This window comes from Daucus carota, chromosome 5 (genome assembly GCF_001625215.2).
Source record: "Daucus carota subsp. sativus chromosome 5, DH1 v3.0, whole genome shotgun sequence".
Classification (NCBI taxonomy): Eukaryota; Viridiplantae; Streptophyta; class Magnoliopsida; order Apiales; family Apiaceae; genus Daucus; species Daucus carota.
The window spans coordinates 12,069,347-12,091,818 of record NC_030385.2 but is presented as its reverse complement, the minus strand read 5'-3'; the positions used below and the strand labels follow the sequence as shown (position 1 = coordinate 12,091,818).

Here is a 22,472-nt window from a genome sequence, read left to right as displayed (position 1 = left end):
ATAATCTTATTGATTTCATTAAATGTTATGTTCAGTTTATCTTTTTTGCTCAATTAAATCGTTCACTAATAAACAAGTCATGTCCATCTTGATTAGAATGTTCAATACCAAAATGATAGCACAGAAAACAAAAATTTAATATTCAAACTATGTAATTCTTTACCGTTCAAAACATCATTACTGTTCCACAACATTTTTTATCATTTTAAAATATTATCTCACGTTTTACAACATTATCTAAATTGTTACATATTTGATGATGTCACAGGTATCTAACTTGTTTAGTGTGCAGAAGCAAATATCAGAGTTTAACTGAAATCAGAGTTTAACAACTGCCAACTGGATCAGAGTTTATCGATGATCAGAGTTTGCAGGCGGCTGGTTTTTTGGAGAAGATCTGACTAAATAAGGAAGATAAAGATCAAGGGAGATTGTGCAAATCAGGACAGCAGAAGGATAGCTACTGATTAGATTATTTTAGGAAGCAGATAATTATAAGTCAATCAGTAGATATCATGTAACTGTGTATATAAACACAGATTAGGGTTTACTCTATAAGAGTTAGAATATCGAGAGTATTATTCTTGTAACCCAGCAGCTCTTAGTGATAAGATATAAATCACTAAGAGAGTTTTTGTAACCTACTGAGTTTTGTGAATAGGAGTTTACTTTGTTAATTCTCTTATTTGAGTATTCTATTATTGATTGTGTTTACCATATAGATTTATATAGTGAGTTAATTCGGCCTAACAAGTGGTATCAGAGCGAGGTTTGTTGATATACCTACAGTGAGATCTTAATCACACAATCATGTCTGAAAAATTACAAACTTCAAACAGTAGATATGAGTCACTTAGGGTTCCGGTCCTCAGGGCATCTGAATATCTTATCTGGAAGGTTAGGATGGCTATGTTTCTGGAATCCACAGATCCAGAGTACCTGGACAGGATTTATGATAGCCCACACATGCCAACAAAGCTCTCTGTTGCAGTTGGAGATGAACCCCAGAAGATGATCCCCAAAGAAAAGAAAGACTATACTCCTGAGGACATCTCATCAATCAGTAAGGATGCAAAAGTAAAACACTTATTGCACAGTGCTCTAGACAATGCTATGTCAAACAGGGTGATTGGATGCAAAACTGCAAAAGAAATATGGGATGCTTTGGAAATCAGATGTCAAGGAACCAAAGCCATCAAAAAGAACAGAAGGACCATACTTACTCAAGAGTATGAACACTTTGATTCAAAAACTGGTGAATCATTGACTGATCTTTATGACAGGTTTGTCAAGCTGCTGAATGACTTATCTCTAGTGGATAAAGAATATGACTTAGAAGATTCAAATCTCAAATTTCTGCTTTCTCTTCCTGAAAAGTGGGATTTGAAGGTAACCACTATAAGAGATAATCAAGACCTTGAAGAGATGTCTCTGGATGATATCTTTGGAAGATTGAAAACTTATGAACTTGAGATGGAGCAAAGGAGCAAACGACATGGTGGGAAACCCAAGCCAGTTGCTCTAAAAGTTCATGCAGAAACAGCTGTGAAAAGCAAGGGAAAAGCACATGTCAAAAAGTCTGATACTGAGTCATCAAACTCTGATGATGACTCGGACACTGATATACCTTCAGACTCCGATGACAGTGATACTGAGATGATGCAGCTGGCAGCACTGATGGTGAAAAGCTTCAAGAAGATGGCTTACAAGAACTTCAATAAAGGGAAGAAGTTCTCAAGGAAAGACAGAAACTCTGATAAGAAGGTCTACAAAAGGAATGAAGGCAAAGAAGAAAAATCTGGAAAAGCTGATAAGTCTAAATACACCTACTTCAATTGTGGTGAGAAAGGTCATTTTGCAACTGAGTGTAAGAAAGCCAAGAAAGAAAAGGAACAAGCCTTTATCACAAAGAAGGGAAGCTGGGCAGACTCATTAGAATCAGAGGAAGAAGTCAACTATGCCCTGATGGCAAACATGGACAACAGCACTGAGGCTGTTGAAACTAAGGTACGCCATTCCACTCTTGCTTTTGATACTGAAGATATAACTGAGTTAAGATTGTTTCTCAAAAATATGCATGTTAGTTATATAGATCAGACTTTAGAAAATGAGAGACTAAAATCTGAAATCTTAGAAGTTAAGAAAAGGAATGATTATCTTGAGAAAGAACTAGTTCAGATGCTAGAAGTTCAGAAGGAAAGAGATGACTCTGTTTTTGTTAAAAATGAACTCTTAAAGAAAACTGCTTCTCTTGAATCAGAACTTGTTAAGGAAAGAGAGATAGTCAGAACTTGGACTAACTCAGGAAAGACTATTCAGAATATCTTAGAAAGTGGAAACTGGAAGAAAGGTTTAGGATACTCTGATAAAAATGAAGCTGAGTCACATAAACAAGAAACTATTAAAATTGAGAAACCTAAGGTAGTTCCAGTAATATTTGTTGCAGAATCAAAGGCTCGGGACAAATCAAAGACTGATAAACCTAAACAGGTCAATATTGGTTTAATGACTCAAAAACAGCTTAAGCATAAGCTCAAGGAGGTTAAGAAAGAAAACAGGATTAAGGAACCAAGGAAAAATAGAAATGGGAAGGTAGGAATAAACAAAAGCAACAATTATATGCCTATTCCAAATGCTCCTAGGAAAACTTGTCATAATTGTGGTAATCCTAATCATCTTGCTTCTTTTTGCAGGAAGAATAAGGACATAAATGCTATGTTTTCCAAATCAGAAGTTAAGACTAGGAATACTAGATTTAGACCAGAAAATCCTTGTTTTCATTGTGGTAGTTTATGGCATTCCATTTACACTTGTAAGGAATACCATAGTTTATACTATGATTATTATGAATTGAAACCTTCTTTGAAGAAAAAGATTGATTCTCCTGGTTTAAACTCTGTTAAAAAGTCTGTTAGCACAAACCTTTGATTTAAACTCTGATAAATCTTCCGCTGCTAGTGTTAACAAACTTAACAAGAAAAAGGGATCCAAGCAAGTCTGGGTCCTTAAAACTAATCATTAGTTGTGTATGTGATTGCAGGGCAACAGGAAAAACATCCTAGTTCTGGACAGTGGATGCTCAGGACATATGACAGGAAATAAAGCCCTGCTATCAGACTTTGTGGAGAAGGCTGGCCCAAATGTTTCTTATGGAGATGGCAACATAGGGAAAACTTTGGGATATGGCAATATCAATCTTGGAAATGTCATCATTCAATCTGTAGCTCTGGTCTCAGGACTTAAGCACAATCTGCTGAGCATAAGTCAAATATGTGACAGAGGATATCATGTTGATTTCCTAGAAGAACACTGTGAAGTCATTAGTAAAAGCACTGGGAAAGTTGTTCTGAAAGGATATAGACATGGAAACATCTATGAAGCCAAGCTATCTTTAAACTCTGAAAGCTCTGCAATCTGTCTACTTGGCAGAGCCAGTATTGAAGAAAGCTGGAATTGGCACAAGAAACTATCTCACCTGAACTTCAACAGTATAAATGAGTTAGTGAAGAAAGATCTTGTGAGAGGACTTCCCAAATCAGTTTTTACTCCAGATGGACTCTGTGACTCCTGTCAGAAAGCAAAACAGAGGAAATCCTCATTCAAAAGTAAAACTGAGTCCTCAATTCTTGAGCCATATCATCTGCTTCATGTTGAACTTTTTGGACCAGTAAACATAATGTCCATTGCAAAGAAAAGATATACTCTGGTCATTGTTGATGAATTTACCAGATATACTTGGGTATATTTTCTACACAGCAAGGATGAGACATCATTTCTTTTAATTGAGCATGTCAGACAATTGGACAAAATTTCCAAAGATGCAGTCAAGATCATCAGAAGTGATAATGGCACTGAGTTCAAGAATTCTAAGATGGAAGAGTTCTGTAAGGAAAATGGAATCAAGCAAGAATTTTCAGCACCCGGAACACCTCAGCAAAATGGTGTTGTGGAACGAAAGAACAGAACTCTAATTGAAGCTGCTAGAACCATGTTGGAGGAAGCAAAGTTACCAACTTACTTCTGGCTGAAGCTGTGCAAACTGCCTGTTTCACACAGAATGCAACTCTGATAAACAAACATGGGAAAACACCATTTGAGATGGTCAAAGGCAGGAAACCAAATCACAAGTACTTTCACATATTTGGGTGTAAGTGTTTTGTTCTGAAAAATCATCCTGAACAGTTGACCAAATTTGATTTAAAAGCTGATGAAGGAATCTTTGTTGGCTATCCTCTGTCAACAAAAGCCTTCAGAGTTTACAATCTGAGAACAAAGGTAGTCATGGAATCCATTCATGTATCCTTTGATGACAAGAAAATTACTGGAATGGAAGATTTTGCTGACCATGAGCAACTGAGATTTGAAGATGAAGATGCATTCTCTGACTCCATAGACTCTGACTCTGAGATCATATCAGAGTATGTCACTCCAACCCACATACCTCAAGCACATGTTGAGGGGGAGCACTTTCACAATGAAAATCTGGGTGAAAATGTTGAAGAATCAGCAGAAAACACAAACTCTGATACTGACTCCTCTAACTCTGATACATCAGAGAATCATGAGAACACATCTTCAGGGGGAGCATCAGAAACTCAGAATACTCTTGGAGATAGCATGAATAATGGGGGAGAGGCATCAGAAAATCAGAATGACATTGGAAATAGCATGGATTATGGGGGAGGATCAAATTCCAGAAGTCAACTGCCACATGAGAGAAAATGGACAAAGTCTCACACACCAGATTTAATAATTGGTGATCCAGATGCAAGAGTGCAAACCAGAACTGCAACAGCAAATGAATGTCTCTTTCACTCATTTTTATCTCAGACAGAACCAAAGAAAGTGGAAGAAGCCTTAAAGGATGCTGATTGGGTAACAGCAATGCAGGAGGAGTTAAATGAATTTGAAAGAAACAAAGTCTGGACATTAGTACCAAGACCAAAGAACAGATCAATAGTTGGTACCAAATGGGTGTTCAGAAACAAGACAGACAGTGATGGACTAATCACCAGAAACAAAGCCAGACTGGTAGCCAAGGGATATTCTCAACAAGAAGGAATTGACTATGATGAAACCTTTGCCCTAGTTGCCAGATTAGAAGCAATCAGAATTTTCTTGGCTTATGAAGCACACAAAAAATTCAAAGTTTTCCAGATGGATGTAAAGAGTGCTTTTCTGAATGGAGAGCTGGAGGAAGAAGTATATGTTGAACAACCTCCAAGTTTTGTGGACACAAAATTTCCAGACCATGTCTACAGACTGGACAAGGCACTGTATGGACTAAAGCAAGCACCAAGAGCATGGTATGAAACTCTGGCTCAATTCCTCCTGGACAGTGGTTTCAACAGAGGTATAATAGACAAAACTCTGTTTTATCTCAACCATGGTAATGACCTGCTTTTAGTTCAAGTTTATGTAGATGATATCATTTTTGGATCTACTAATCCTAAACTCTGTGAAAGGTTCTCAAAGCTTATGCAGTCTAGATATCAGATGAGCATGATGGGAGAAATGAGCTATTTTCTGGGGCTGCAAGTTAAGCAGACTGATGAGGGAATTTTCATTAATCAGTCTAAATAAACCAGAAATCTGCTAACAAAATTTGGTATGCAGGATAGTTCAGCTGCCACTACTCCCATGGCAACAGCCACTAAGTTAGATAAAAATACTGGATCACCAGTAGAAATCACTAATTATAGAGGTATGATAGGCTCACTTCTATATCTAACTGCTAGTAGACCTGATATCACGTTTGTTACATGTCTCTGTGCAAGATTTCAAGCAGATCCAAGAGAACCACATCTGGTAGCAGTCAAAAGGATTTTCAAATATCTCAAGGGTACAGTTGAGATGGGACTCTGGTATCCCAGAGAATCAGACTTTACACTGATTGGCTACTCTGATGCAGAGTTTGCAGGGTGCAAAATAGACAGAAAGAGCACAAGTGGGAGTTGTCAATTTCTTGGAGGAAGACTGGTGTCTTGGTTCAGCAAGAAACAAAAATCAATTTCCACATCTACTGCAGAGGCAGAATATATTGCTGCAGGAAGCTGCTGTGCTCAGATTTTATGGATGAAAAATCAATTGCTGGACTATGGTTTATCTCTTACTCAAATTCCTATTTACTGTGATAACCAAAGTGCTATTGCTATGACAGGAAATCCAGTACAGCATTCCATGACCAAGCACATCAGCATAAGATACCATTTTATCAGAGAACATGTGATGGAAGGGACGGTAGAACTTCACTTTGTCCCAACAGATCAGCAGTTAGCAGATATCTTCACCAAACCTTTGGCTGAAGCAACATTCACAAGACTTGTAAACGAATTAGGGATGATCTCTGGTCCTCTCTAAACTCTGCTACATTTCATAATAAGATATCTGTTATTAATCTCTTTTAAATACTTGATCAACATCTGCATCTATTATTCTCTGATCTAAACTCTGATGATTATGCTCTGGTTTGACAAACTCTGATATTTATACTCTGACCTGACAAACTCTGATGACATGAATTTTCACTGATAAGAGAAATTCCTGTGAAGAATATGTTGCAAATACTTGAATTAAGTCATGAACATCTCTTAAGTATGATTTTTGTGATATTACATATGTGGAAATCTATGTTACACAAAACATGATTTAAATTTGTTGCCTAGACTGCCTTACTTCTTAAATATTAGACATGTACTCAGTGAAGAACTTGCTTTACTCCCCTTATAAGCTAAGAGTGAATAAGTCTCAGATATGGATCAACAAATTTGTTTCTTCTCAGAAAAGAAAAGAAAAGAAAAGAAAAGAAAAGAAAAGAAAAGAAAACAAAAGAAAGAAAAGTTATCTCGGGTACTCCTTTGAGATCTTAGAAATTCTGTGAAAGGAAAGATCCAAGTGCACTGCTGGTATTAAGCAAAATGCATCAGAAAAATCATATTTTTTCTTGGAGACCTTTCGCATTCTCTGATTACTGGAGAAATACACTGAGAAATAAAAATCTGATGAAGGTTATGACTCACTTACCCTGAGAAGTTTCCTTTCCAAAGATACATGTCTTACAAACGAGAAGAAAACTTATACTCTGATCCATATTGTGAGAAACTCGGCTTATGAGATGGTTAAAACATCTTCTGTACATCTGATTCTTTCTAATTTTTTTAGAAATTTGTCAATCTCTGTGACAATAGAAGAATCATGTCAACACACACCTTTCACTCCGCATTTGTGATTAACAAATTTTATGACATCGAGTATTTTTGATAAAATTCAAATAATCATTTGCAAACTCTGAGGAAAAATTGTTATTCAGACTTTCAATGTCTATCTCTCATCAGTACAAAATTTTATGAACAATCTCTGTTTTGACTCATAATCTGCCATTTATTTAAACTCTGGTCAATGGTCAAACATCTGATTCAAGTCGGAGTTTAAAATAAATGAATTTTTGGTCACGAGAATATTAGATTTAATTGTCAAACGGTACAAAATCCATTTGAATTCCTGAGTGGAGAAAAACACGGTGACTAATTGTGTTTTCTCGGTAATTGTTGCACAGTAATTCAGATTCACACGCCTGTCATCATTACCTCTCCACTACCATTTTTTTTACCGTTAGACACTTGCCACGTGTCCCACTACCACCTCAGTCAGAGAATCTCACACAGGACTTGATCTCATTCTCTGATCAACCTTCACATACAGAGCCAGTCTTGATTGAACCCATTTCTGCAGTTCCACTTGGCACAATGGAAGCTGATATTCACATGTCAGAATCAACATCAGAATTTCACGATCAACTAGCAGTGGCCAAATCAGATGAAGGGCTGACGTTGAATCAGGAATCTCTGATTCAACATGAAGACATTAATGTAGCTGATACTCATGTGTCAGAAAAGACTTCTGATGTTCCAAGTCAATCAGAAGATGCACAGATAGAGATTGTCTTGCAGATGATTCAAGACTCTATGAACCAACCTGAAGTAAATGTTGCAGCTCCTGCTCAGGAGATTCTTCAAGCTGCAAATTCTGATGCAGCTATTGAAGCTCTGGCATCTCACACTCTGAGCATCTTTGTTGACAATGAAGATGATGATCCAACAGAGGTAACATCTATTCCTCTGCAGACTTCTGGTCTTTACCTATCAATCTCTGAATCAGTCAGAGATACTACACCAGTAAGGGCTGATTCTCCAATACAAGCACTGTCACCAGTCAGAGAATCTTCTCCTCTTAAAACTCCACTTCCATCCTCTGTACCTGCAAGTAGAAGAGTCTGTAACCTAACCTACTTTCCAAGGATGTGCAGAGCTACACCTCCTTCTATTGAAGACAGACTTACTTCTATTGAGGCCACTCAAACTTCAATGCAGCATACTCTGGCTGATTTGAGCTCTTCTGTAGCTCATCTGGTTCAAGCTCTTACCTCTGATAATGTCAAAAAGGGGGAGAGAGTGCTTAAAGACAAATGCAAAGATGACCAGCTATTAATGAAGAAAAAGTCAGATGATGATGATGAAGAAGGAAAAGGAAATAAGGAATCTGCTAAGGAAGCTGTTAATGAAGAAAAATCCATCAAGCAGTTGGTACAAGTCAGAGACAGGAGTAATAAGGGTGCAAACTCTGAGAGACCCAGAGAATCTAAACAAAAGCACAAGTCTATGGAGATGATTGTTATGTCTCAAGTTCAGAGCATAAGTGAAGCAGTCAGAGATTCTAATGTTATATCTAAAGAGATAGCTTTTGTGAACTCTGAGGTTGAAAAGAAGAAAGAAGATCTGATTCCTGGAGCTGATAAGCTGATTGAAGCTGGAGACCCTGAGTCTCAGAAGTTCTGTCAAACTCTGAAGTTCAGAGGCAGAGAAACCACCCTATTCTACAAATCTCCTTCTTTACAAGCCATTGATGAAGCTGTAGCAAGGAAAATATTTGAACAGGAAAATCCAGGAGTGGATATAGAAGCCATCAGACTTGAAGAAGAAAGACTGGCTGCTGAGAAGAAGAAGATCAGCAAGACAAAGTCTGATGAGCAAAAACAGATTACTGATCCCTCACAGAAACTGAAGAATCCAAAGCAAAAGGGGATAGTAATTAGTGAGGTGAACTACACTGACATCAACAGACCAAGAACCAGGTCTCAAACTCAAACTGAGACTGATTCAAAAGACAAAGGAAAGAAACCTGTTGATGGAGTTCCTCCAGTTCCTCCTGTGATGAAGAAATCAATGATCAAGATAGCATAAGAGAATCCTTCCCAGAGGATGAAAGAGCTAAGCAGGAATGCAAACATAATCACTGATGTCTCTGATCAGACAGAAGAAGAAGAAGCTGGATTGACTAGAAGAAGAAAGGGTGATGACAAGTCAATATCTGATATGACTTTAACCTCTGACAATGCTCAAGTTAAAGCTCCAGTAAAAGAAGATAAGGTTGAAGAAGCTAAAGCCTCTTGGCTGAAGATAAACTCTGAACAGACTCAAGATCAGAAGAAAAGGAGTCTCTTTGGAAGCCTTGGTACAAGTCTGTACAAGGAAAGTCCAATGCTTACCAGGATCAGGACTCATGGAACCAGAGGAGAGGAAGCTTATGATACAACTGGTCTGGGTCACAGAAAGGAGAAAATTCAAACAAGTTCAGCAACCACTTTTAGAGATCCTTATCCTCTGACTGAAAAGGTGGGAGAGGCTGTTACTCAGAAAGACCTAGATAAAGTTGAATCAGTGCAGATCCTCATGGATACTCATGATGGCACAGGGGACAAAGAGAAAATTGCTATATTTCTAGAGTCTGGCAGAGTTTACAGAGTCTCAGAAGCTGATCTGTTGCTGAAATCTCTGAGGGAGCTTGAACACTTCCATTATATGCTGGAGATCAAGAATGAAGCTACTCAGAGATGGTCTGATCTGATGAAAAGGACTATCAATGAAAAGAGAAGATTTTATGGAGTAAAGTCTGATGATGAATACATTCCAAAGATAGCTCAAGATGATGGTTCTGAAATTTGTATGGAAAAGAATAGCTCTGTAATGGAGACTATTGCAAACACCAGAATCTTGGGTTACAATAATGATGCAGACAGACCAAGGGTAATTCAGCTTGGAGAGGCAATGCAAAGAAGCAAGGTGAATGCCTTGAGAGAAGCTATCTATCAGACTGGGGATGAAACTGAAGAACTCAGAAATGTTAAAGCCCAGATGATACAGACCTTGAAGCTGAAAGAAGAAAATCTGATCAACCAGTTTGTCAGAGAAAGCTATTGATATAGGTTGATCTGATAGATAGTTTTGCTGGTTCTGTAAGTTGTAATTAATTTTGTAAATTAATTATCTTATGCATTTGTCCTTGATAGTTTTTGACATCATCAGTACATATATATATAACTTGTTCATTCTGTCTAATGTACAAGTTGGGGGAGATTGTTACATATTTGATGATGTCACAGGTATCTAACTTGTTTAGTGTGCTAAAGCAAATATCAGAGTTTAACTAAAATCAGAGTTTAACAACTGCCAACTGGATCAGAGTTTATCGATGATCAGAGTTTGCAGGCGGCCGGTTTTCAGGAGCAGATTTGACTAAATAAGGAAGATAAAGATCAAGGGAGATTGTGCAAATCAGGACAGGAGAAGGATAGCTACTGATTAGATTATTTTAGGAAGCAGATAATTATAAGTCAATCAGTAGATATCATGTAACTGTGTATATAAACACAGATTAGGGTTTACTCTATAAGAGTTAAAAAATCGAGAGTATTATTCTTGTAACCCAGCAGCTCTTAGTGATAAGATATAAATCACTAAGAGAGTTTTTGTAACCTACTGAGTTTTGTGAATAGGAGTTTACTTTGTTAATTCTCTTATTTGAGTATTCTGTTATTGATTGTGTTTACCATATAGATTTATATAGTGAGTTAATTCGGCCTAACATAAATACTAGTAGTGTTATGTTTTTTCTCAAATCTGGTACTATACTTTAATCAGAAAACTACTGCATGACTAGTTGTCATATATTATTCTTTCACGTAGAAACTTAGTGCAATGGTAGTTATTTTTGCCATTAGTATACTTTTGTCCCTACTTGGTATATCTTTGCCCTTAGTCATAAATTAAGGAGGGTCGACTGACCCTCTTGCCCTATTAGGATCTACATCATATATGAATGCAGTTGCTTTTATTAACTTCTCGACAAACTCGAGGGAATCCAAACCACTCTGACATTAACACTAACTATATCAAATATAAATGTAAGGATCTATGAATTCAAATTCACTAATATTGATCGCCAATTTTAACATAAAATTTCAGATATAGAAGAGAGGGGTCAGGTTTCGAATTTGGCACTAGCTATCATCGAATCCTCATGCATAAGGAGTAGTAGTGAATTATGGAAACTAGATACTGGACTTGCTTACACAACACAAGCATGAGCATGATGCTATGAATTAGTTAAGTAATTAAATACTTGCTTACACAACAAGAGCATAAAGCTATGTATTAGTTAAGTAATTAAGTTAAATGAGATTATAATTTCATGATTGCTAAATGCAGTAAAAAATTACTTAATGCAGTAATCAGAATTTACTCTTGTGTCCCTGACTAGTTTTTTGTGCTTTGCATAAGGAAACGAGAAAAGAAGAAAGTTAATAATGCATTTAATGTTTAGGAGCTGCATTGTACGTAAAACATTAGTACTATGGTCAACATGTTTTGCAGTTATCAAGATTTAGCTTTTTACATTTATCAAACTATTTTACTGTAACAGTTTTCTATTATCTTCATATTTTCCTTTTCAAGTGCTTTTTCTAGTAGTAAAATTTTATTTTGTGTTTCGTAAGCATTTTTTAGGAATATCGAACACAAATTTTCTTTAAATATTTGAAAAGCTTTTACTTGTAAATTTCAATTTACCTATTTCAATTTTGATATATAAAATAAAATAATTTAAAATTATGACTCCTGAACTAGAGCATGTCGCTTAAGTGCGGTTTACCTTGGTTCACGTGATTTCCAGACTATTATGTGAGGTCGTGGGTTTACCAAGTGCGGGTAGCGGCTACGAGTTCCTACGTTAAAAAAAAAAAAGAGAGAACAGTTCGTTTTTCGATCAATAATTAAAATATGGTCCTTTAATAATTTTTAGAAACTTAAAGATAAATTTTAAAAATAATTATATAAATAATATAAAATTCTAAAATTTTAGAATTATATTTAATATATGTTTTAGTCAAAATTTAATAAATTTGGCTAAAAATATGAAAAAGATTAATTTGAAATACCGATAGCATGTAATTTTACTATGACAAAATAAATCAAACGAAGGTAAAAAAATAATTTTATAATGAGACAAAAACGTAAATAATGTTGATGTTTGATATTCCATCATTTTTTGATCGTTTACTAAATAATATAATTTTAAATATCATATTATACAATATGATAGAAACAAATTTAATACTAACAAATAAAATAAAAAAAATAAACATTTATGAGGAAATATACACCTAACAACACGTGAGGGTATTATTAAATAAATTTAATGAGGGAATAGTAATAAAATTAGATGACTTTAAAAGAGTAAAAGTTGATTAACTCAGTAGTACGCGCGAGTACATTTAATAAGGCAGTAAGTATTTAATACAGTAAAGGACTTAGTTGTAATTTCTGATTACTGCACGAAGTAATTTTTTACTGCATTTAACGACGACCATACTATATGTGTATATGTTGATATAGGTAAAAATAAAACCCTAAAAATATAATTAGTTAATCTGTGATTCAGGCGCACCACCACCCCACCCCATCAGAGTAGTGTACATCAAGACATGGCGATGCTGGTAAACTTTTCTGGTTGAAGGAATCTGATATCACTAGGTACTCTATTTCACGCGGCGTTGTTCCAATTGCTACCTCACTTGATCCTGAATTTCGACTCACTTGGTTTTTTGTCGATGCCTTTTGTTATCATTATCTGTAGGCATATATGTACTTACAACTAGGTGGTTTCATTGGCTCCCTTACGTTTATAACCAGTTTGAACGTAAAGTTTTCAAAACTAACCAGCCTACGTTCAACTTTTCAAAACTAACCAGCCTAATTCAACCAAACTCGGGCGACCCTTGAAGGGAGATTTTGGAGGGCACGGGTCGCCCCTGCCAAGGGCGACCCCTGTTGATTTTTGTTGAGGGCATGGGTCGCCCCTGCCAAGGGCGACCCCTGTTGGTGGGATTCGCCCGCACACGGTCGCCCGCAGCAGGGGCGACCCACACTTAATTTAATTCGCAAATATTTTTTTTATTTACCTAATATTTTTTATTTACCTAATATTTAAAGTTTATTAATTATTTACCTAATATTTAAAGTTGTATTTAAGTAATATTGAAATGTGATGCAGAGAAATATTTTTTGAAGGATGTGCAAATAATTTTGATTGTATGGTCACATCCAAGCATTGATTTAACACTGGACAAAGCTGCAAACTTCATTCAAATAATTCAAGAATTCAATCAGCATGCCTGTTATTACTGCTCAAATATTCACTTTTTTGCTGAGAGGACAATTTTCTGCAAATCCATTAAGTGAAGAAAGCAATCTGCATCAACTATTGAAGCCTGCTTTCACTGCTGAAAGATGACTTTTTTGGTGAGAGGACGATTCTGCAAATCCATTAATTGGAAAAATCAAATGCATCAACTATTCATGCCTGTTTTTACTGCTGAAAGAATAACTTTTTTGGTGAGAGGACGATTCTGCAAATCAATTAAGTGGAGAAAGCAAATGCATCCACTATTGAAGCACAGTATTTTCTTTTGAATTGTGTCCTTATAAGCTGCATTTTGTGTTCTTCATTATGCACCAAAACCAAAACCATCAGAAAAACAAACACTTCAAACTATCCCTCACATACTATCCCTCACATTGTCAATCTACCTTGTGAGAAAATCCTAGCACAACACGAAAATCATAAAAAAACACACACTTCAAAATCAAAGATGGACGGATACGTAAACGTTAATTTCTTTTTGGGAGGTGAAATCATCAAACAAGATAACGATATTCTCTACTCCCTAGATCCGAAAGAAATGATGTTTGTGAAATCGGGCACCTCGTATGAAGAATTACGAGATATTGTCTTCCAGTTGATGCATATTAGTAGGCATCATTGGGATGTCAAGCTTACTGTCAAGTATCCAAGAATCGGGGTTGCTAACCTCGTTACTGGGTTTTTTGTTAAGTCTATTAAATCAGACGACGATGTTAGTAGAATGTTAAGTATACCCACGAGATTTCACTTGGGGGGAGACGTAGCATTGTTTATTGAGGCTGAGAGTATTGCTCAGCCGAGCCAACAGTACGGAGGGCCATTTACACAACAATCCGGACAAATCGCTACAGGAGGAGAGTATGCAAATTATGGTGGAAACTACGGCGGGAGTTTTGGAGGGGATTATGGGGGGAACTATGGCCAAAGCGACTACGGAAGCATGCAAGGGTGGTCAAGTAGCTTCTTCGAGGGTGGCTACACCTACGGGGGTGGTGGCGGCTCTAGTAATACAGGTCGTTTTGTTGTTGAAGAGGTTGTAGACGAGGACGATTTGAGTGGAAGACAGCCATCACCACCTCGTGAAATGCCGAACAAAGGTGCAGTTGTGACTCTTGCACTTGAGTACGAAGACGAAGATGAAGAGTATGGCTCGGAAAGAGCCATAAGCAGCAGTGACGATTCGGATTGGAACTTGTCACAGGAGGAGGCTGCTGAATCAGAAGATTTTTCGGAGGCTGATTCAGACGAAGCCCTAGAAGGCAACACGAGTATGCAAACACAGGCAGTGACTATGCATGAGCCTAGAGCTCCCTGGTTTACAAGCCAAGATTACGAGCCCGTCGTAGTTTCAAATAGGGACCCACTTGTGTCACTTGCTTTTGATCCGGCCGCTGATGATTTAAACGAGGGAGCTCTATTTGCTAGCAAAGATATACTTATTTCTGCTGTCAAAGAGGCACATATAAAAACAGATCGGAACTTCTTCGTGGAGAAAAGCAGCACGTCCGTCTACAAAGTAAAGTGTGTGGTTCGAGACTGCAACTGGAAGCTAAGGGCGGCGAAGAAGAAGACCCACGGGCTTTTTCAAATAACAAATTGTCCAGAGCAGCACACATGCCTCCTAGATAGGCCGACGCAGGACCACCGAAAGATTTCTGCAAAAATGATTGGATGTTTGGTTGCTCCCTACGTAAGTCGTACAACCCCTTATATGATTATAAGCCTAACTATTTTAATTTTGTATTTGCATGTTAATTTTAGTGCTTTTTTCTTTGTACAGGTGGCCCAAACCCCTCAGTTGAAGGTGAGCAACGTCATAACAATGGTTAATGATGAATACCACCATTTGATAAGTTACATGAAAGCATGGAGGGGGAAGATGGCCGGCATGGAGAGCACTTATGGTAACTGGCGAACAACCTATAACGAGCTCCCTCGGTTCCTTAACGTCATGGCCAGTACAAATCCAGGAAGCGTGGTCGTGGTTAATGTGGTTCCACATCACACCGATAGGGGTACATCAACATTCGTTCGGGCATTTTGGTGCTTGAAAGCAATGATTGATGGTTGGCAGTATGCACGGCCAGTTATTTCCATTGATGGTACTTTCCTTAAGGGAAAGTATAATGGGAAATTGCTGGTAGCGGTGGGAGTAGACTCTAACAACCATCAATATCCCATCTGCTTTGCCTTGGTTGATGAGGAGAGCACGGACAACTGGTCTTGGTTTCTACGTCTTTTACGGAAGCATGTATGCCGAGATAGACGTGGCGTTTGCATTATTTCTGACCGTGCCACGGGGATCCTCGCTGCGATGAATGACGAAAACAATGGTTTCACCCCGCCTTTCGGAGTTCACAGATTCTGCCTCCACCATGTGAGGAGCAACTTCTCCAAGAAATACCCAGGAATTGAGCTTAAAATGTACATGTGGCTCGCCGGCAATACGCCACAGATAAGAAAACACGACGCCTACATGAAAAAGATTGGGGATATTTCGGAAGACGCCTTTAGGTGGCTGAGGGCCATAAATCCGGCCCTATGGACAATTTCTCATGACAAAGGCCACGCTCGTTACGGTCAGGCCACCACAAACATCACGGAGAGCATTAATGGCAACGTGCGTGTGGCTCGCTTTCTACCGGTGGCCGCGATGCTTGAGTTCCTGTTTTATAAAACTGTTAGGACGGTCAACAAGGAGAGGAACGCAGTGCAGGAGAGCATGAGCGAAGGTCACGAACTTTGTCTGAGGACGAGAAATAAGTTGGAGAAGATTTCAACCAAGGCGAACGGGCACAGGGTGGAAACGTTTAACCGAGGAACTGGCTTGTTCTTCGTTAAGACACAAAGGTACAGGGTGAAAGGGGTGAATAAGGGAGGGAACACACAGGTGGTTGACATAACTAATGGTACATGTACTTGCGGGAAATGGGAATGCCACCGCCTGCCGTGTTCACATTTGATTGCTGGTTGCAACCATAATGCCATAAACTGGAAACAATGGATTGGCCCATTCCACTACAACTCCACTTTGTTAAAATTGTGGGAGCCAATGATTTATCCATTACCAGCAACTGGTTATTGGGATATTGACTTACCAGTGGAATGGAGAATGTTTGGAACTGTTGTACCGAACGAGGCATTGAGAAAGAAAAGGAAAAACCGAGGACAAAGGGGCCAGTCCGTGAGAATACGAACGGAGATGGATAGTTCCCGTACAGGCTCCAAATGTGGTCGATGCAAGCAAGAGGGCCACACCAGACGCAGCCGGAAATGTCCATTGTACAATACTCAGCCCGATGTGTAATCTCTAAGTTGTTTCTCTAAATAGTCAGTACGTATCCATTAAGTTGTTTATTTAATGTTAATCCAAAATCGTCATTTAATATCTGCTCACAAATCTTTTGCACAGAGGTGTGGTTTGGCATGGCTCTAAAACTTTATTTCACATCAAATTTACAAGTAAAACATACCGAGCAGGAGATAAACTTTCACATGATTCCACAGTAAATAGATTTTGATTAAATATTATGCATTTAAATAAATTAAAAAGTCTAATAAGCATTTAAATAAATATTATGCATAAGTCCTTAGTTACTAGCCGGATACACCGTTAAATATTTCATTAAAATGAGAATTGTAAGTCCTTAGTGTTCTCAATCCTTGGTGATGTCCACAATATAGTCGGAACCATATTCTTCATCATCATCTTCATCGTCCTCAGCGTCAACATCTCCCCAAATTGCCCAATAATCAGCTTCATCACGTGCATCAAGCTGAGCGTGCAATGCATCGCATTCTTGCTTAATTTCAGCCATGTATCGATTGTAGCGAGCATCAGAAAATATGCTACCCAAGCGACGAAGTTTGTCATCCTGAAGTTTATCAACTTCAGGAAAACGTCTCCCCTCGTCCTCAACCTCCTGCTCTGTCGGCACCCAATCTTTGCCGTTTCGGGCTCTCCTAGTACCAAACTTGCGTTGCAAATAGTACGCATGATCCCGCTTGATCGTCAAGGTCTGTGGTGGTTTGCTTTTAGGAGCTAGTGTAGGTCGTTGGTTGTTTTGGTTGCTGCGCATCCCTCCCAACAATAGCTCCGGTTGTTGTCTCCTGTGTTGTTGCTGTTCCAGGCGTTTTTCATAGCCGGGGGACATTGGCCTTTTACCCTTTTCCATCTTGGTGCAGTTGAAGTGATGAATGAAATATTGTTTTCGATGTATTTTCGTAGTTGAAATCCAACTGTATTTTCGTAGTTGAAAACTGAGTTCAATGTATGTGTAGAAGGCAGACTAGAGGACCTATTTATAAGCCAGCTCGGCAATGAATTATTGTTAGGCAAAAATTCAAATCCAACTGTATTTTGAAGTATGTTTTCATTTATTGCATGCTTTGATTGAGATTAAATGCATGCTTTCTATTGGCATGCGTGTTATGATGGAAGACATGGTTCACATGTGTATAGTAATAAGCCTGACAGATTTCACATTATGTGTGTTGTACTGTATCTTTTAAAGTTTGAAATGACAACTCCCCGCTGCAGTGATGTTATCTTTGCAGTCTTATTTTGGAGTGTTGTCTCTATTTTGTTTAGAGTGCTGAGAAGACAACTCATATTTACAGTTTCGAAATGACAAAGTAAATTCTATACAACAATATTTACTGCTAAAATGAGTAGATCATGAAGGACGATAAATACATGTACAACAATTAAATCCGTGACATTAACTTGAAAATATGTCATTACAAGTGCTTGAAACCAAATTGCGACAGATTTAACAACATAACATTTAAATCACGAGAAAAGCCACAAACAATGCGATCAGTAAACAAAGTAATCCTACTACGGAAGTCATTGCCTTATGCATCTTCCTGCTTCTCTCCAGCATAATTGCATTCTCGAGTTCTTGCACCCTTGTCTCATAAGCGTGAAGAGTATCCTGTAGATGTAGACGCTCATTATTCAATCGAGTAATTATAACATCGTCCTCCAAAGTCTCATCATCAATCCATTTGAAATAATAACAGCTATTTGCCTGCAATAAAATATTTGACAGTTTTAAGCACAAACAATGTACACATATGATGTAAATTCCAAAACTTGACTTACAGTTCGAGAACCGCAGCAGTAAAATCTCTGAGCCATCATATCATCATTCCAACAAGTTCGAATTTCAGCCCTCAAACCACAATTACAGAGGTGGTTGGTTGATGCAACGAGAGAGCTTGAAGACAATGATATCATCGAAATAATAACAAAACAAAACAAACAAAAATTTTCAACCTGCACTCATTCTACTCTACAAAGTTTCTCACTTTATAGAATACCTTCACATGATCAACAGTAAAGATTGGACCCACTTTTTCATACTGCCACTCTATAGATTAGAATACACACTGCCAAATCATAGCATGCAATTAAATTTAAAATTTATATGTTTATCATGTTATTTTAAATCATTTTATTATGTATATATAAATTTGTAAAAATAGTATAATTAATGAAATGAAATGAAATAATATATAAAAATTAATAATGGTACATTTCAAGTTTCATTATGTATTAACAAAATTATATATATGTAATGTTATATAATAATATGTGGTGAGAAAACAAGGCGAGGTCCGGTTGCTAAATGGTTGGCCTAAATTCGCAACATTTTACTCTCTCTGTCTCTCTTTCTTTTGCACCGGGTCCAATCAAATCATTTATCTACTGTACCCATGTGAACAAGTTGAGGAGGAAGGCAGAGATTCCTTTACTTTAACCATGAAAAGTAAATAGCATTTGTCAGGGGTGCAGAGATACGAAGACTGTAGCCATGTGAATTGTTTTTGGCTTTTGCAATGATAATATGCTGCATATATATTCGTCCACTGTAGCCATGTGACCTGTTTTATGCTTTTGCAATGAAAATAAACTGCATATATATTCGTTCACTGTAGCCATGTGACCTGTTTTATGTCAATAAGTGTACTGAATTAACCACACACACACACACACACACAAATTTCACATCGGCCAAGACAACAAAGCTGTAAATGGGGAAGCATAAACGATCGAGAAAAGAAGACGAGGGGATAGAAGATTGGGGTTCTGAAGAAATGAAAGGCGAGGTTTCAATTGCTGCGGAAAAGGTTTCGAGAAAGATGAAGTTTGTTGCGGAGATGCAGTTGTTGCATTATCGAGAAGCAAGAAAGGGCAGGCATTGGGTGCCGACTAAGGAAGAAACTCGCACTGAAGTAATCTATGGAGTAGGCAATCCGTTACGAGAATATCACTACAGAAAAGATAGAGATATAAATAATTCTTTCTTCAGAGGACAGATCACGGACGAGCAAAGGATAGCCTTGTTGGAAGAAAACTGGTTAGAGTATGATGTAAAAGTCAAAGATATTGAGAAATCGAATTTTGACGAGTATGCAAAGCATCAGTGATGGATTTTATTTAGCTTATGATGAATTCTGTCATATGTTAGATGTGACTAATCCTCAAGTGATTGTATTACTATGTTTATGGTCTTTGTAATTGCAATTTCATTGAAATAAAAATAAAAAGAGTACAAACACCTTGATTTTGAAGAAGTACAAAGAAACCCTAAGCAATGTCATATTTATTAATCAGAATCATCGTCATCAGTTGGCTCTTCATCGGACATATCGTAATCGGAAATGTAATTTGGGTTTTGAAGAAGTGAACATTCTTCTTCGAAAGACATATCCCTACCACTAGCATTTGCTGAATCTTGAGCCAACTTAATCATGTAGAAACGACAACGACGCATCAACATTCTATTGTTCTCTTCCCTTATTAGTTCCACAGCTTCAATGACCAAACGACGATAATCAGCCCAACTACCGTTAAAGTTACGAGCCGGATAAACGCCTAAAGACTCGCGGACGGGGAGCTTTGCACCGAGTCCAATCAAATCATTTCTCAACTGATCGGATTCCTCAAGACGGAATGCCCACTCGCGCCTCACTCCAGCAAAATACTCTTTGGGATCAGTGTATTTCAAGCTATAGTAGTCGTCATTCATTTGTTTAAGCAACCATTTTCTACTGGGTGAGTACATTTTATGAGAAGATGATTTAAGTTTGAAGCTGCGAGTGTACAAGCTTTCAAAAAATAGGATTACATATAGACTAATATCTACTGTACCCATGTGAACAAGTTGAGGAGGAAGGCAGAGATTCCTTTACTTTAACCATGAAAAGTAAATAGCATTTGTTAGGGGTGCAGAGATATGAAGACTGTAGCCATGTGAATTGTTTTTGGCTTTTGCAATGAAAATAAGCTGCATATATATTCGTTCACTGTAGCCATGTGAACTTTTTTTTTCTTCTGCATTCATAGTATGTTGCATATAAAGTCGTCAACTGTAGGCATGTGAACTTTTTTTGTCTTCTGCAATGGTAATATGCTGCATATATATTCGTCCACTGTAGGCATGTGAACCTTTTTTGGCTTTTGCAATTATATAATGCTGCATATATATTCGTCCACTGTAGGCATGTGAACCATTAAAAGTAAATAGCATTGTCGGGGGTGCACAAATACGAAGACTGTAGGCATGTGACCTGTTTTTTGTAGCCATGTGAACTTTTTGTGGCTTTTGAAATGATAATATGCTGCATACTATTTCGTCCACTGTAGCCATGTGAACTTTTTTTGGCTTTTGCGATTATAATATGCTGTATACATATAATAATATGCTGCATACAGATACGTCTATTGTAGCCATGTGGGAAAATATTGGTTATAAATAGTGGAAAGCTCGTTTATACATCTCAAAACAAAAACTTAATTACATGGAGAGAGTAAATGCGGTTATTGAAGGGGATACATGCTACTGTGAAAAGCTTGCTGTTCATAGTACATATCCAGGGACTGGGCCAAACGCTGGAAGAAAGATGTCACGGTGTCCATTCTGGCCGGACGGGTGCGGTTATATGTTTTGGATTGATGATCCACTTGAACCACGTTCAGCGGCTGTGCTAACTGAGATGACTAAGGAGATGAGTGATCTTATATGGGAGCATTATTTTACAAAGGAAAAGATTAGAGAGAAGCATGACGAAGAATTTGAACGCCTCAAGGGAAAAAATAAGGGGGAGGGTTCTTCAAGCAGGAAATGCTAGATTCACCAATGTGCAATTATTGTTGTTTTCCCTATTTAGTTTAATAAGTTATGTATGGCTACATTAAATTTGTTGTCACGATGTTCATTATTTTCATTTATAAATAACTGGCTCCACACCTCACTTGTATCCACAACTGAAAAAAATTTCAAAACTTATGGAGCCTGTTGCTTTAGAGAAGTGCTATTGTGACAAAGTCGTAGTTAGTAGAGTTTGGCGAGACAACGGTCCCGACGCTGGGAGGCGGATGATGCAATGTCCTGACGGACCCAATGGTTGCGGCTACATATTTTGGCTAGAGGACCGTCATGAAAGCCGTGCTGCCGAGGTGATTAGCAAGCTTTCAAACGAAATTAGTGACCTGAAATGGTCACAGGCGGTGGAAGTTACAAACATGGAGACTAAGCATGCTGAGAAACTAAAGAAGATGAAGAAGACCATGAGGGGACAGGGATCTAGATGGGATGACGAAAATTGATGTTATTTCTTATCTTCTTCATGTTTTATGTTTGTTGTGTGTTTGTGTTTTCTTTTCATGTTGTGTGTTTGTTGTGCTTTTGACGAAATACAACAAAGTTTATTAATAAAAGACAATAAAAAACTAGTAATACAACTTCAACTTCAAAGCAGGAAACAATGATGACGTTTCTACAAACCAATTACTCGTCATCAGACATGTAGCTATCAGAATAGTAATCAGGGCTGGTGACCAATACAAGGTATTGTTGTTCTTTAAACCAGTCCCCTTCTTCGCGAAACATCCTAGCATCATCGTATAGACTCTGACGCTGCAGTCG

The 22,472-nt window shown here is 37.7% G+C and overlaps 1 protein-coding gene across 1 annotated transcript; it reads left to right on the top strand.

Annotated features, from left to right (window-relative positions):
* The first annotated feature begins 13,984 nt into the window (after window positions 1-13,984).
* LOC108221341 (uncharacterized) lies at window positions 13,985-16,843 on the top strand. The gene is made up of 2 exons (XM_017395224.2): window positions 13,985-15,226; window positions 15,317-16,843. Exons 1-2 carry the CDS (start codon window positions 13,985-13,987, stop codon window positions 16,841-16,843), a joined length of 2,769 nt encoding a protein of 922 aa, XP_017250713.2.
* Window positions 16,844-22,472: the final 5,629 nt, after the last annotated feature.